The sequence below is a fragment of the Ursus maritimus genome, unplaced genomic scaffold (genome assembly GCF_017311325.1).
Source record: "Ursus maritimus isolate PB19 unplaced genomic scaffold, ASM1731132v1 scaffold_19, whole genome shotgun sequence".
NCBI lineage: Eukaryota > Metazoa > Chordata > Mammalia > Carnivora > Ursidae > Ursus > Ursus maritimus.
Genome location: NW_024424341.1, coordinates 6351944 through 6368578, shown reverse-complemented (window position 1 = coordinate 6368578; position 16635 = coordinate 6351944). Strand labels below are relative to the sequence as shown.

Sequence of the window (16635 nt, the reverse complement as noted above, 5' to 3'; positions counted from 1 at the left end):
TAGGCCTCTACAAATAGCAGCTAACTCATGGAGAAGATGAATGGTTAAGTAGCAACTAGGGAAGCATTTTATTCTTGTGATATTTTGTAGCTATGGAGGTACCTACAAGCAGGGCCCATGAGTATCCTGAATTGCCTGGTTAATAAGAACTACGAAACATACCGTAACAAATACTATCTCCTAGATGAAGGCTGAGAAAGGGAGGGAGGGTAGAAGGAAGTACAGGAAACAGAACCATTTAAGTATGTATCTGTCCCATAGTAAATGCTTTGTGTATATTTCTTCATCAGTTAATCCTTATAAAAATAAAGAAACTGATACAGAAGTTAAAAGTCATGTGGCAAGTAGTAGAAATTGCATTGAAATCCTGAACTGTCTAGTTCCTTAAGTTCACGACTCCAAAACTCTTAATCTTTCCATCACAGTCCAAGAAAAACATGAAGGAGAGAAACTAGCAAAGAAGGAAGTGAAGGAAAAAGATTATTATATCAGAGAAATAATTTATATCAAATGGTTGGTTACAAGTGTGCTGGGTGTTAATAATCGCTTAAAATTCAGTTTCTACTGGAAAATAAATTGGATTTCAAATAATGACTTACCAAAGAACATTAGACACCCAAAAAATTAAGTTGGCAACTTTATATGTACATAACATTTTGGATATTTTAAAGTACCTATATATGTATTTTATCACTTTAAAAATCCCTTATTAACACTCCTAGGAAATTCAGTAACATCCACCTCAGAAAGAAAAAAAAAATCCTTTGTGAAATTCAAGAAAATTTTCAATCACCTGAATATTCTGGTAGTTTGTGTGTGTTGGAGAAAAAGTTGTAGTTAATTAAAATTGCTCAGTATTTTCAAGGCACCTGGGTGGCGCAGTTAGTTGAGCATCCAACTCTTGATTTTGGCCCAGGTCATGATCTCATGGGTCATAAGATCGAGCCCCACATCAGGCTCCAAGCTCAGCAGGGAGTCTGCTTGAAGATTCTCTCCCTCTGCCCCTCCCCCCACTCGTGCATTTTCTGTCTCTAAAATAAATTAAATCTTTAAAAAAATTGCTCAATATTTTCAAGTTTAATTAGAGAACATACCTTGTTTTAACTCTTGATATTTATTATTAGTGTTTTCAAAGTATCCATCCTAAAAAAATTCTTCTATACACCTATCTTAAGTTATACAGTATATACTGCTCTAAGCTTTAATGATTTGGCATCTTAGAGTGGTGCCTAAATGACGGCAAATGATCATGAATGTCTGAGGTACAGGATAAGGAAAGTTAACTGTTAGATGCTGAAAAAAAAGCTAAAGTCTAGAAGTCAGATTTTTTAAAGCTAAACACATGGTATGTTAGTTTCTCTTTTTAAAAACACTGAATAAGAAAATATATTAAAGTTAAGTAAGGGCTTTAAGGAAGTTTTAGAGTAAGTTATTATTAACCTTATGTTATATTTCTCTTGTTTTCTTAACCTCAAAAAATTCAATCCAAAGATCATGATTTTCAAGTGACTTTAATGTGATACTTTTAAAGTTATTTTTGCAAAACACTTAAAAAGGTACACCCCAAAGATACAAATGTAGTGATCCGAAGGGGCACCTGCACCCCAATATTTATAGTATCAATGTCCACAATGGACATCATCCATTGTCCAGATGTCCATCGACAGATGAATGGAAAAAGAAGATGTGGTACGTATACACACACACACACACACACACACACACACACACACACACACACACAGGAATATTATGCAGTCATCAAAAAACCCTGAAATCTTGCCATTTGTAATGATATGGATGGAACCAGAGGGTATTAGGCTAAGGGAAATAAATCAATCAGAGAAAGACAATTATCATATGATCTCACTGATTATGTAGAATTCAAGAACAGAGGATCGTAGGGGAAGAGAGGGAAAAAAATAGAACAAGATGAAACCAGAGAGGCAGACAAACCATAAGAGACTCTTAATTATAGGAAACAAACTGAGGGTTGCTGGAGGGGGGTGGAGGGATGGAGTAATTGGGTGAGGGACATTAAGGAGGGCATGTGATATAATGAACACGGGGTATTATATAAGCCTGATGAATCACAGGCCTATACCTCTAAAACCAATAAATACAGTATATGTTAATTAACTGAATTTAAATTTAAAAATGTTTTTTAAAAAGGTACACTGTGTTCTATAGCCTGACCATCTCTTACGTGGACAGTTTCTAAACTTCCAAACTTAAATAACAATTAAAGGTATAGCTAATGATCATTTTATTCTAAGATTAGTTAAATGTTCTATCTTAAAATATGTCTCATCTGGTTTAAAACAAACATGTTTATAATTTATTGACCTATTTTATAGCAACCACTGATTTTCTTAAAATCGAAATTTTCTAAGCAAAAAAATACTGTAAAATTAACTATACTCTAAGAATACACTGGGTAGTTCAGGTCTTAGGCCAGGAAATAGCAGATTGAGTCTTTCTGCTCTAACAATGGGATGAAAGTCACATAGTTTTGTTGCATATTCTTATTAGATTTCACTGGATACAAACTGGCCTGAATTAGTATAAGTCATATATTATAGAATAATTTCAAAGATTCACTGTTCTATTATTTTCAGGTAACTCCAATTAACTGCCAACAAAATGCTGTCAAGCAGATATCCAACCTAGCCTCCTTTAATGAATAAATAAGACTTTGTTAGTAAATGTGGTGTCTGGAATCTCAATAACATCCGTAGACGTTTGATGTTCTTGGGGACAAGTATACAATAGTTAAGAGCAACTAAATGATTTAGTCTTCTGAGGTCTTATTCATCTTAACCAGTGAGTTTATTAACCAGATGACACACAGCTAGGTCAGAGTGCTAATAAATATGGAGCATCTCTTTTTTCAGTAGGGTAAAGAGAAATTGACTCTTTCTTTGAAGGTTTTCTTCTTTTTGGTCATGAAACAGAGATGAGAAGGTATGGCCTGGACTATTTTTGTTCCACACTCAACATAACGAAATGCTATCCACACTCAAAATCTGTGTATACTCAATACATTTATTTTAGAGTAAGGGAGGGTCCAATGCTTTCTTACTGATTGATACTATTTTCGAGCTCTTCCTTTTTAAAACCCCAAGTTGCTTATGTATAGTACAGTCAATTCTGCATTTCCAATTCATTAGCCTTCTCAATTTTATCCAAGACTTTGCTCAAATAGCACTCTTTCTAGCACTCAATCACAGACTAGATATAGAGCAAAAAGCAGGATGATAAAGGTTTAGATATCAAATTCAATATCCTAAGTTCCAGTATTCAACCTCAGAATCAGAAAAATTTCATCATGCTCAATTGCTATTTCCAAGCTGCAGATATAGGAATTTATGATTCTGATGTTAAACTTCTTGTCTGTAGATCAGTTAACTACTCCTTTACTACAACATGTTTTATTTAGCTGTGAGTATCACCAGAAGGCTTCTTTGTATTCATGCCAGTGAGATGGAAATAACGTTCTAACCAGAGATAACCTTGCAAACTTGGCTTGATTCTAAGAAAACTACTTCATGTATATATGTATTTTTCTTTTGGAAAATCTAAAAGCAAAACCTGTATAAATAATATCAACTCCTTATCAAAAAGCTGTCCCCTTAAAAGAAGAAAATTTTTCTACAGGTTCTTAAATTAGCATTAAGTATATATGGAGAACCAGAAAATGCAGTTAGGAAACAAGCAAACTGAAAACAGCATTAACTTAATTTTCTCTTCTTTGGTTAGCTTCTGTGTGCTCTTACATGTCATTTGTGTAAAGCTTGAATTGGAAATCTGAAATATTTTTCCCTAATGGAATGTAAAAAAAAAAGAAACCAAAGATGATTACTCTTACAACACAAACAAATTTAGCATTTATGCAGTAATGCTGGGAACAACTAAGACAATAACACTACTTCACAAAGTAAGCAGTTCTTTTAGTGCACGTACATACAGTATTTACAATCAGCCTGTTTCATAATTTGTTTGCCATTAAGGAATTCTGACTCTAATATGATAGCCTTTTTGATGGGAATGCTAATAATATTTGAAATTTTAGCAAGCAATGATGCAGAAAGATGCATAATAATGCTTTTGTGTGTATGTTCATTAAATTAGCCTTCATCTCAATGTGTCCAAAGTACTCGTATTCAGCAGAAGTTTTGGAATAAGCTGAAAAATCTTCAAAAAATTATGAATAATGGTCCCATTAAGCCTCTAAGCTAACCGAGTAAATCACCAATGTGTATTTATGGGAAAGAAGAGAACTTTGAGATAACCAATTCCTTTTGGCAAGTGGTTTATTAAAGCTATGACCAAGCATAAAATCAGAATTTTTTTATGTTATATAAAAGTAACTCAAAGTTCCCACAGCCTCCTGCTAGAAACCTATCCACCATGCCGAATGAAGCCCTTAAATGATCATAATGGTACCCACACCTATTTGACANAGAAACTGTCCATCATTATTCAGTGAAACAGAGTATTAATATACCTTACATACTAAGAAACTCCCCCAAAACCTCTTAATGGTATGAAACACCACCCAAATCCAAGAAAGATGTCAGCAAAAATATACTTATTTCTAACAGCTTAATATCAAGAGAAAAAAAAATGTTGCCAACCTTCTCCACTTACCCAGGAGTTTTGCAATGATATAAAGGGCTTGTCCCCAAAGAAAGAGTTTTCCATCACGGCCACAGTTGCTAGGAAATCGCTTTTGACTACCAGGGTTTCTTTTCTCATATTCCACAAAATCAGCTGGCACATAATAGTATTTTGGTATGACAGGATAACCTATAGAGTTTAAAAATAAATATTTGAAATATAAAAATCAGTGTCCTCCCCAAATTTTCCCTTCAAGAAACTGCAGTGTTAGAAAGCAGAGAGAGATAGATTGTAAAGGAAGAAACAGATTTGATAGACTATAGGAAATTGGATATATCAGCTTTCAGAAACTGCCAGTGAAAAACATGGAGAAAGCTCCTTGATTTTAAAGCATTAATTTGACAGCATATGTTATGCTTTAGCCAATAACATGTACATAATCTCCTTTAACAACATTTAATTTTAACAGCTTTAAATGAATCAATAAAAATACAATATGCAAACATTTAGAGCCATAGAAGTTTTCTTTAATAGGATTAGTCAGTAGAAGCATTACAAATGAGATACTGTGTAATCTCAAATGAAGAATTATAACCCTGAGCCATTGCTTAAAGCAAAGAAATCCCCATTTTAAACATTAAAGCCACTATCTACCATTCAATACCACTGAAGATGAAAAAAAATCTATCCTCCCCTTTGACCAACTTGTTTAAAAACATTCCTTGAAGGGCACGTGTCTGATGAACATCAGTCCATAGTAAAATTATTATTCCTCATAAAATTGCACAGATTTCCCAAAAATTTGCTTCCTCCATACATGAACCAATTATGATATTTGGTTTGTTTGTTTATTTTAAATTTATTTATTTATTTATTTTAAATTTGATTATCTTACATAGAGTACATCATTAGTGTTTGACACAATGTTCAATGATTCATTAGTTCCATATAACACCCAGTGCTCATCACATCATGTGCCCTCCTTAATGCCTGTCACCCAGTTACCCCTTCCCACCACCACCTCCCTTTCTGTAACCCTCAGTTTGTTTCCAGGAGTCAAGAGTCTCATATGGTTTGTCTCCATCTGTGATTTCTTCCCAATCAGTTTTCCCTACCTTCCTCTGTTGTCCTCTGCACTATTCCTTATGTTCCACATATGAGTGAAATCATATGATAATTGTCTTTCTCTGATTGATTTATTTCACTTAGCATAATCTCCTAAAGTTTCATCCATGTTGATGTAAATGGTAGGTATTCATCCTTTCTGATGGCTAAGTAACATTCCATTGTATATATGAACCACATCTTTAACCATTTGTCTGTTGAAGGGCATCTCAGTTCTGTCCAAAGTTTGGTTATTATGGACATTGCTGCTATGAACATTGGGGTACAGGTGCCCCTTCTTCTCACTACATCTGTATCTTTGGGGTAAATACCTAGTAGTGCACTTGCTGGGTCATAGGGTAGCTCTATTTTTAACATTTTGAGGAACCTCCATACCATTTTCCAGAGTGGCTGTAACAGCTTACATTCCCACCAACAGTGTAAGAGGGTTCCCCTTTCTCCACATCCTCGCCAAAATTTATTGTTTTCTGCCTTGTTAATTTTTGCCATTCTAACTGGTATAAGGTAGTATCTCATTGTGGTTTTGATTCGTATTTCCCTGATGGCTAGTGATGTGAAGGACTTTTCATGTGTCTGTTAGCCATTTGTATGTCTTCTTTGGAGAAGTGTCTGTTCATGTCTTCGGCCCATTTCTTGACTAGATTACTTGTATTTTGGGTGTTGAGCTTGAGAAGTTCTTTATAGATCTTGGATACTAGCCCGTTATCTATAATGTCATTTGCAAAGATCTTCTCCCATTCTGTAGGTTTCCTTTTAGATTTGTTGATTGGTTGCTTTGCTGTGAAGGTTTCCATCTTGATGAAGTCCCATCAGTTCATTTTTGCTTTTGTTTCCCTTGACTTTAAAGACATGTCTTGAAAAAAGTTGCTGTGTCCAAGGTCGAAGAGGTTGCTGCCTGTGTTTTCCTCTAGGATTTTGAAGGATTCCTGTCTCACATTTAGGTCGTTCATCCATTTTCAGTTTATCTTTGTGTATGGTATGAGAGAATGGTCCATGTTAATTCTTCTGCGTGTGGTTGTTTTATTTTCCCAGCACCATTTATTGAAGAGACAGTCTTTTTTCCATTGGATATTCTTTCCTCCTTTGTCAAAGATTAGCTGAACACAGAGTTGAGGGTCCATTTCTGGGCTCTCTATTCTGTTCCACTGATCTATGTGTCTGTTTTTGTGCCAATACCATGCCGGCTTGATAATCACAGCTTTGTAATACAGCTTAAAGTCAGGCATCGTGATGGCCCCAGCTTTCGTTTTCTTTTTCAACATTCCCCTGGCAATTCAGGGTTTTTTCTGGTGCCATACAAATTTTAGGGTTGTTTGTTCCAGCTCTGTGAGAAATGTCAATGGTATTTTGATAGGGATTCCACTGAACGTGTAGATTGCTCTGGGCAGCATAGACATTTTCACAATGTTTATTCTTCCAATCCATGAGCATGGAATGTCTTTCCATCTCTCTGTGTCTTCCTCAATTTCTTTCATAAATGTTCTGTAGTGCCTAGAGCACAGATCTTTTATCTCTTTGGTTAGGTTTATTCCTAGGTATCTTATGGTTTTGGTGCAATTGTAAATGGGATTTATTCCTTAATTTCTCCTTCTTCAGTCACATTGTTAGTGTATAGAAATGTAACTGATTTCTGTGCATCGATTTTGTATCCTGCCACATTGCTGAATTGCTGTATGAGTTCTAGTAATTTTCAGGTGGAGTCTTTTGGATTTTCCACATAGAGTCTCATGTCATCTGTGAAGAGCGAGAGTTTGACATCTTCTTTGCCAATTTGAATGTCTTTTGTTTCTTGTTTTGTCTGATTGCTGAGGCTAGGACTTCTAGTACTATGTTGAACAACAGTGGTGAGAGTGGGCATCCCTGTCGTGTTCCTGAACTTAAGGGAAAAGCTCTCAGTCTCTCTCCATTGAGAATGATATTCACTGTGGGCTTTTCATAGATGGCCTTTATGATATTGAGGTATGTTCCCTCTAACCCTCCACTGTGAAGAGTGTTAATCATGAAAGGATGCTGTATTTTGTCAAATGCTTTTTCTCCATCAATTCGGAGGATTATATGGTTCTTGTCTCTTCTTTTGTTAATGTGATCTATCATGTAGATTAATTCATGAATGTTGAACCACCCTTGCATCCCAGGAACAATTCCCACCTGGTCCTAGTGAATAATCCTTTTAATGTATTGTTGGATCCTATTGGCCGGGATTTTGGTGAGTATTTTGGCATCCATGTTCAACAGGCATATTGGTCTGTAATTCTCGTTTTTGATGGGATCTTTGTCTGGTTTGGAGATCAGGGTAATGTTGGCCTCACAGAACAAGTTTGGAAGTTTTCCTTCCATTTCTATTTCTTGAAACAGCTTCAGTAGAATAGGCATTATTTCTTCTTTAAATGTTTGGTAGAATTCCCCAGGGTAGCCATATGGCCTTGGCTTCTCGTTTTTGGGAGGTTTTTGATTACTGCTTCAATTTCCTTGCTGGTTGGTTATTGGTCTCTTCAGATTACCTATTTCTTCCTGTTTCAGTCTTGGTAGTTTATAAGTTTCCAGGAAGGCATCCATTTCCTCCAGATTCTGCAGTTTGTTGGCATACAGCTGATGGTAATAAGTTCTAATAATTGTCTCTATTTCCTTGGTATTAGTCGTGATCTCTCCCTTTTCATTCATGATTTTATTAATCTGGGTCCTTTCTCTTTTCTTTTGGATAAGTCTGGCAAGAGGTTTATCTATCTTATTAACTCTTTCAAAGAATCAGCTGCTAGTTTCATTGATCTGTTCTACTGTTTTTCTAGTTTCTATTTCAATGATTTCTGCTCTAATCTTTATTATTTCTCTTCTCCTGCTTGGTTTAGGCTTTATTTGCTGTTCTTTCTCCAGGTCCTTTACATGTAAGGTTAGCTTGTCCATTTAGGATTTTTCTACTTTTTTGAGAGAGGCTTGGATGACTATGTACTTCCCTCTAAGGATCGCTTTTGCAGTATCCCATAGGTTTTTAACTGATGTGTTTTCATATTCATTGGTTTGCATGAATTGTTTAAGTTCTTTTTTAATTTCCTGGTTGACCCATTCATTTTTAGCAGGATGCTCTTTAACCTCCAAATGTTTGAGTTCCTTCCATATTTCTTCTTGTGGTTGAGTTCCAGTTTCAAAGCATTTTGGTCTGAAAATATGCAGGGAATAATCCCAATCTTTTGGTATGGGGAAAGACCTGATTTGTGACATAGTATGTGATCTATTCCGGAGGAAGTCCACGTGCACTCGAGAAGAATGAATATTCTCCTGTTTTAGGATAGAATGCTCTGTATATATTTACAAAGTCCATCTGGTCCAATGTGTCATTCAAAGCTCTTGTTTCTTTGTTGATCTTCTGCTTAGATGATCTGTCCATTGCTGAGAGTGGAGTGTTGAAGTCTCCTACTATTAATTTATTATTATCAATATGTTTCTTTATTTTGGTTATTAATTGGTTTATATAATTGGCTGCTCCCATGTTGGGGCATAGATATTTACAATTGTTAGATAATCTTCTTGGATAGACTGTTTAAGTATGATATAGTGTCCCTCTACACAACTCTTACTACAGTCTTTGGTTTAAAATCTAATTTGTCTAATATGAGGATTGCTACCCCAGCTTTCTTTTGCAGTCCGTTGGTGTGGTAAATGGTTCTCCATCCCCTCACTTTCAATCTGCAGGTATCTTTAGGTTCAAAATGAGTCTCCTGTAGACAGCAAATGGATGGGTCCTGCATTTTTATCCAATCTGAAAAGTTGTGTCTTTTGATGGGAGCATTCAGCAAATCCACATTCAGAGTAACTATTGAAAGACATGAATTTAGTGCCATTACAATGCCTGCAAAGTCCCTGTTTCTGTAGATTGTCTGTTACTTTCTAATCTATGTTACCCTTGGGGTTTCCTTTTACCTACAGTATCTCCTTTAATATTTCTTGCAGGGCTGGCTTGGTGGTCACATATTCCTTCAGTTTCTGTCTGTCCTGGAAACTCTTTCTCTCTCCTTCCATTCTCAATGACCGCTTTGCTGGATAAAGTATTCCTGGCTGCATGTTCTTCTCATTTAGTACCCTGAATATGTCTTGCCAGCCCTTTCTGGCAGATTTCTGTGGATAGGTCTGATGTTATTCTGATGTTCCTTCCTCCATATGTAAGGAATCTCCACTCCCTAGCTGCTCTCAGGATAGCTTCTTTGGCTCAAAGATTTGCAAGCTTTACTATTACATGTTGGGGCACTGATCTATTTTTATTGATTTTGGGAGGGGTTCTCTTTGCCTCTTGGACATGAATGCTTGTTTCCTTCCCAAGATTAGGCAAGTTCTCAGCCATGATTTGCTCAAATATACTTTCTAGCCCTCTTTCTCTTCCCACCCCATCTTGGATTCCGATGATTCTGCCACTGGTTCTTTTCAAGGCATTATTAAGTTCTGTAAGACTTTCTTCATGGGTTATGAATTGTTTCTCTGTCTTTTCCTCAACTTCCTTCCGTTCCATCAGCTTGTCGTCTACATCACTTATTCTCTCTTCTGCCTCCTTGACCCTAGCTGTTACAGCATCCAATTTAGACTGCATCCTATTCATAGCATTTTCCGTTCAGCCTGAGTAGATCTCGTTTGCGCCTTTAGAGATTCTGTATTGTCATGTATGCTTTTTTTAAGCCTAGCTATTAACTTTATAAGTACCATACTGAATTCTATATCTGACATCTTGCTCATATCCATATAGATTAGCTCTATGGCAGAGAACATTGCCTCTGGTTCCTTCCTTTGTTGTGAGTTCCTACTTGTAATCATTCTACCCAAGGAAGAATGGATCAGCAAATGAATAGAGTCCAAAATATCAACCACGACCCAAGCAAAACACACCATAGAAAAAAAATCTGAAGTGGTCTGCAGCCACCAAAGAAAAATAAAGCCAAAATGAAAAAAACAATTAAAAATGTGGTGGAGAGATTATAATCTCTCAGGGTGGACAAAGCAGGGTGATCTATTTGTTCCTGATTGAATTTAGGTCTCTGTGTTAGAAGATACTACAATCCAAAAATGCAACAAAAACAAAGTATATATACATATATATGGAAAATAAAATTCAACAGAGTGAAAAAAGGACTAGAATGAGGCATAAATCTATAAAATGTTGATGTAAAATAAAGGTTAAAAAGTGACTTAAAAACATAAATTGGTAAAATAAGGATCTAGTTGTAATGGGAAAAAGGTAAAAAAAAAAAAAAAAAGTAAAATTTTAGACTGGAGGAAAAACAAGTCGTGAGGAAACACCTGGAGCTCAATACATTATTTTCCCCTAGTACTGGAGTTTTACAGTCCTGTGGGATCTATTGGCTTGTCATTCACCTGTTCTTCCAGTCTGTCTTCTGGGGGAGGGGCCTCCTGTTCTGTTTCTCGGGTTTCTTTGCCTGGGCAGAGTTGTACCATCCCTTGTCAGGGGGACGGGCTCAAGGTGAGCTGGTCTCTGTGTGCCTTTTGCTCCCTGGTGGCTTTCCGTGCCTCTTCAGAGGGTCAGAGCAAAAATGGCCTTGACTGGATCCCTGGCCCAGAGCCTCAAGATTACAGACCCCTTCTTCAAAAAACTTTCTGGGTCAAACCATTTCCACTTCTGTGTGCACCAAGCTCCACAGAAACCTGTGGGTGATGGGGACTGCAATTCTCCTAGGAGGATTGCTAGAGACTTGAGAGTGTCTCTGCACTTTGTGTCTTTGGGACTGCAAGTGTTTGTGGGTGGGCACATGTGCATCCTGCTCCACTACTCCCTGGTCCCAGCTGGATGCCACCCTATTGTCCTTCCCAGAGCCACTGCTACCCTGAGAGCTGTTGGCTGGTCGTGGGCACAGCCGTTTGGATCTTCCAGGTGTTGGTAACTGGCCTACACATCCCAGTCTTTGTCTGGGTGCTCAGGCAAAGAGTGGCCTCCCTACCGGCCTGGCTCACAGTTTATGGCAACCTGAGCTGAGAGTCCCTCCTGGGCTCACTGACCATAACCAGTTATCCTGCTCCGCTGCTTGGGCACTCTATTGGTTCAGGCACCCTGATTCTTTCTGTATCTCCTGGGATCCTGAGACCATATTGACTCACCTAGAATCCTGCCTTTTCCATTCCCTGAGCCCCTTTCAGAAAGGCAATCAATAGTGATATTTGTATCTAAAACCAGTAAAAAAGGTCTATGATACACAAAGAATAGTCTGAACATCACTCTCCGGACATGATAAAGATTAAACTGGTACACTAAACTAGCCCCTCAATGCATTAATGATCTACCACTGAATACTAACAGATCTGATTCAAGGGCTTGGATTTCAAATAATTCAAATATTATAATCATTACAGCATGCATTACATTATTTCTCACATTGGACAAATTATTATTTGGAGCATAAAGATATAAATAACTGGTTTCAAAAATTAATATTTATTTGGAATTCAATGTTTATCCACAAATATTTCACTACTTTAACATTACAAGTATTTTAAAGGGTGAGCACACACTGTGAACTTTTTATTTGAAAGAAACTTTCTATTTGTGGAAAAATGTAAAGAATATCACAAACCTTACCTGTGGGAGGATTGGGGCCCAATGTTATAATTGCAAATTTGTGCCCTGGATCCACAGGACCACCCATTTTTTACCCACACATGATTTTTCACTTTCAGATAAATGTTTTCAAAGCTGTTTACTCAAGAGAATATGTTCTTATTTTATTAATACTTCCAAACCCCAAAGAATCTGAAGCTTCTTCCTCGAAATTCTTTGAGACTTAGTTTTCTAGTCATACTGAAAAATCAATTATATTCTTTTATGGGCCCTGCTGGTGTTTAACTAAAACCAATATACTACTCATAAGAGTCTTTTAGCCATTACTAAAATATTAAACCTATCCTCAAAGGATGAGACATTAGCACAAGGCAGACATTAAAAATACTGTGCTAAAGGTCCAGAAGCAACTCCAAAGAAGAGGTCAATATGTTCTTGGCAATGGTAGTACCTTGAGCCTATGGCAGAACCTCTTAAGGTAGCCATCTGGAGGGGGCAGCATTCACCTGAAAATAGCATTTCGGATGATCTGGAGAACAAGCAGTTACTCTATATTACTGTCACACTACACAGAGTGAAGGAGTTTCACAGTAGGTAGCAGAACAAGAACTTTTGCCCACCTGGCAAACTATTTTGCAGTTGGTACAATCATAATCACCTAAATTTATTCATCCTGTCTTGCCCAATGAAGTTCTTTTATAAAAACACACTTATAATAACAAATTAATAGATTATGCTTTATAATTCATTCAAGGCTCCATTCATTTTTTACAATTTAATATAAATTGTTATATTTAAAAAGGAATCATTTATACATTTCTAAGGAACATTAAAGAAATATTAGGAAGAATTTCTTGAAAAACAATCCAACTATACCTTCTGTGGTCTGATGAAGTACTGGAGTCAGAAGATCCTGATACTCCTTTACTTGTTTGGGATTGCCTCTAAAAACTCCTAAAATTTAAAATATAAAATCCAATAGCATCTGAGCTCAACAAGTACCACACAAATCTTGCCTTAGAAAACTCTCCTAGCTCACGGGGCACCTGGGTGGCTAGGTTAGTTAAGCGTTTGACTCTTGATTTAGGTTCAGGTCATGACCTCAGGGTTCTGAGATCGAGCCCCATGTTGGGCTCCATGCTGGGTGTGGAGCCTGCTAAAGATCTCCCTTCTCCCTCTGCCTCTCCCCCCACTCTCTCCCTCTCTTAAAAAAAAAAAAAAAGGAAAAAGGAAAAAGAAGTGAAAAAATCTACCAGCCCAGTTATGATTACTTTGGTAATTTTGTATGTAAATGATAAAAATAAAATTGGAAATATGTAATGCAAATATGTATGATATTATTCCATGAAATTAATTTTAGAAGGTCATATTAGCATTTAGAACTGAATATTGAATTTCAATTGAAATTTCCCTATTCTTAAGTGTAAATGTTATAGACATTCACAATGTCAAAGATTATAATATCCATTATTACTATTCATAAAACTTTCTCTTTGCAAATATGAAAATATATTTGTATCATTTCATAAATATTTCAAAGTATTTTTTAAAATTCTTTAAATGATTTAATATTCACTCAGAAAGCAGAAGAGCAGCATATATAAATGCAAAGCAGTTAGTATCACTGAAGTATAGTCTATTTTGCTAGCTGAAAGGGTCACATTTAATCTGCTTTTCTTTAAACCACGTATATCCTATAGCTTAAATTTTAGGAGAAAAGCTCACTTACCATCAATCATCATGTAAAGGAAAAATATGGGAAATTCACATTCAATGCCATCAAACAGCTAAAACAGAAAATAAAATATTAAAAATTTCACTGAAGTTAATGAGAACAGTTACATTAGTTAGAACAATTATATTAATTAGAACAAATTAATTACATATAGAATGATTGTTAGAACAAAGTTAAGATATATAGAAGTATATAGATTATACTGTATAGTCTAATCAATTATAGTATATAGGATATACATAGAAATATATAGTAATAACAAAATTGGACTGACATAAGTAGTTTCACTGCTCTTTTTAAAAAATTCTTAGAACTCTTACTATTCAAAATCTCATTCATTTAATCCATCACACAGTAATCATTCATTCAATAAATATTTACTAAGTATTTAGTAATGCCTGGCACCAACTAGACAGAGGGCTACGAAGACAAATAAATAGAGAACCTGCCCTCAAGGGCTCCTAGCCTAGTGGGGAGTCAGGCATGTAAATAAACAGCTATAGTATCATATGAGATGTTTATACATGGTACATCAGAAACATAGGAAATGAAATACCTGAGTCTGCCCAGGGGTTGGGAAGGGATAATAGGAAAAGAGATGGTTCAATTAAGCCTTGATAGATTTCTCTGGGGAGATGAGCTAAGGGAACTCCATGCATAGAAAACAATAGTACAAACTACAGATGCATGGGAGGACAAAGTTTGCTAAAGAAACTACCAGCAATTCAGTATTTTTGGAACGAGCAAGCAAGAAATCGAGAAAGTTAATGCCCAAGAGGTGGGCCAGGCCAGGCCAGCCAGATCAGGAAGGGTCTGGGAAGTCATGCTACAAGACTGAGACTTTTATCTGGAAGTGACATGGAACCAATGATCAATACTGAGCAGAATCAGATTTACTCATCAGATTTACTTACTAGTTGGAGAGCTGACAGTACTGAAGAGAGTTTTAGGGCAAGAAATAAGGAGATGTTATATTAGCCTAAACTGAGGTTTCTCAATTTCAGCACTATTGACATTTTGGGCCAAATAATTCTTAGTTGTATGGGCTGTTCTATGCAATGCAAAATGTTGAGTAGCATCTCTGGCCTCTACCTTCCCAATGCCAGTAGCACCCACTAAGTTGTGACAATGAAAAATGTCTGCTAATATCGTCAAATGTCCCCTGGGGTGCAAAATCCTTTGCTTATGAATCACTAGCCTAAATCAAGGAGTTAATAGAGAGGAAGGGACAGACATTAAGATTTAAAAGAGGTTAAATCTGGTAGGCCTGGGAGTGACAACGAGAGCTGAATGAGACAGAAAAGCCTAGAATGACTCTCAGGTTTGGGGCTTGGGCAAAAGAGTGGGAATTGAGCAGAAGCAGACGGAAGGACATTCAAGTAAGGATGTCCAAAAGGTAGCTGGATACACGGTAGGGTACCCAGGGGGAGAAGGAGATCTGGGATTGAGTGATAGCTGAAACTATGATTGCATGGGTAGCATGAAAAGAGAATTGGACTAAGGACAAAACTCAGGAAAAGAACAATGTTCAGGAGGTGGTAGAAGAAAAACCGGAAAAGACAATGACAGAAGAGAATTTGGAAGAGAATGGGATCACAGAAAATGGAGAATGTCCCAAGAAAGAAGTAGGCTGGTGATGGGTATTAAGGAGGACACGTATTGCATGGTGCGCTGGGTGTTATACGCAAGTAATGAATGAACATTACATCAAAAACTTGGGATGCACCATATGGTGACTAACATAACATAATAAAAATTTTTTATTAAAAAAAAAAAGAAAGAAGACCCAGTTAAAACACAAATGCCAAGGAGAGGTTCAGTGAAACGAGACTGGAAAATCATCCACTACCCAGTGACCTAAACTGACTGAAGCCAACACGGCTACTGGAAAGTGTTGAAGACAAGCTGGAGTATAACACGGAGTGAGTAGGAGGCAAACAAGGAAACACACCAAGAACAGACTATGCTTTTCAGAAGTGTGGCTACAAAAAGATAGCGATGACTGGAGGCAGAGAGGAGTAAAGGTTTTTGTTTTTGTTTTAAATGAATATCACTGTGCTTATGCTGAGGGGGGAAAAGGCTGACTGGAGCTGAGGGAGAGCAAGACAGAAGGGAGAAATGAGGAAGATGAGGAGGATAAAAAAGAAATAGATAGAGACAGACATCCTTCTATCAGAGAAGAAAACAAATGATAGAGTAAGAATCCGAAAGAAGTAAGAGAGAACAGGATGGGGTGTACATATGGAGGTTGGCTCTAGGATGAAGAACAGATAACACCTCTGTGAGACAAAGAGAGATGGAGGTAGGGATGGCTGAAGGATAGGTGCAGTGGAGGAGGTCATAAAAATGAAAGGCTATGAAGTAAGAAGTAAAGTCTGGGAACCTGAATACAAATAGGAAAAAGGCGGGAAAAGCTTGTAAGGGGAGTTCCTGGCAGAGTCACCCAGCAGTACCGACAAGCAGTGAAATCAACAGTGAGGACGGAACCAAGATGGGCGTTCTGCATCTGGGGTGGCATCCGTCTAACGCTGTGACTTTCCGTGCTGGTGCTCAGCAGCGGGTACACGGACAGAGAACCTCTACTGTACTGATCCAAAGATGAAAA

At 36.9% G+C, this 16635-nt stretch overlaps 1 protein-coding gene across 2 annotated transcripts in view; it reads right to left on the bottom strand.

Annotated features, from left to right (window-relative positions):
* PHKB (phosphorylase kinase regulatory subunit beta) overlaps positions 1 to 16635 on the bottom strand; it is a 212907-nt gene that overhangs the window by 85317 nt on the left and 110955 nt on the right. For both annotated transcript variants that reach the window (XM_008702663.2, XM_008702662.2), the window contains 3 exons: positions 14025 to 14082; positions 13172 to 13249; positions 4651 to 4809 (listed from right to left, as the gene is read on the bottom strand). In XM_008702663.2, the coding sequence (XP_008700885.1) occupies positions 4651 to 4809; positions 13172 to 13249; positions 14025 to 14082 (295 nt within the window). The remainder of the gene's footprint in view (positions 1 to 4650; positions 4810 to 13171; positions 13250 to 14024; positions 14083 to 16635) is intronic.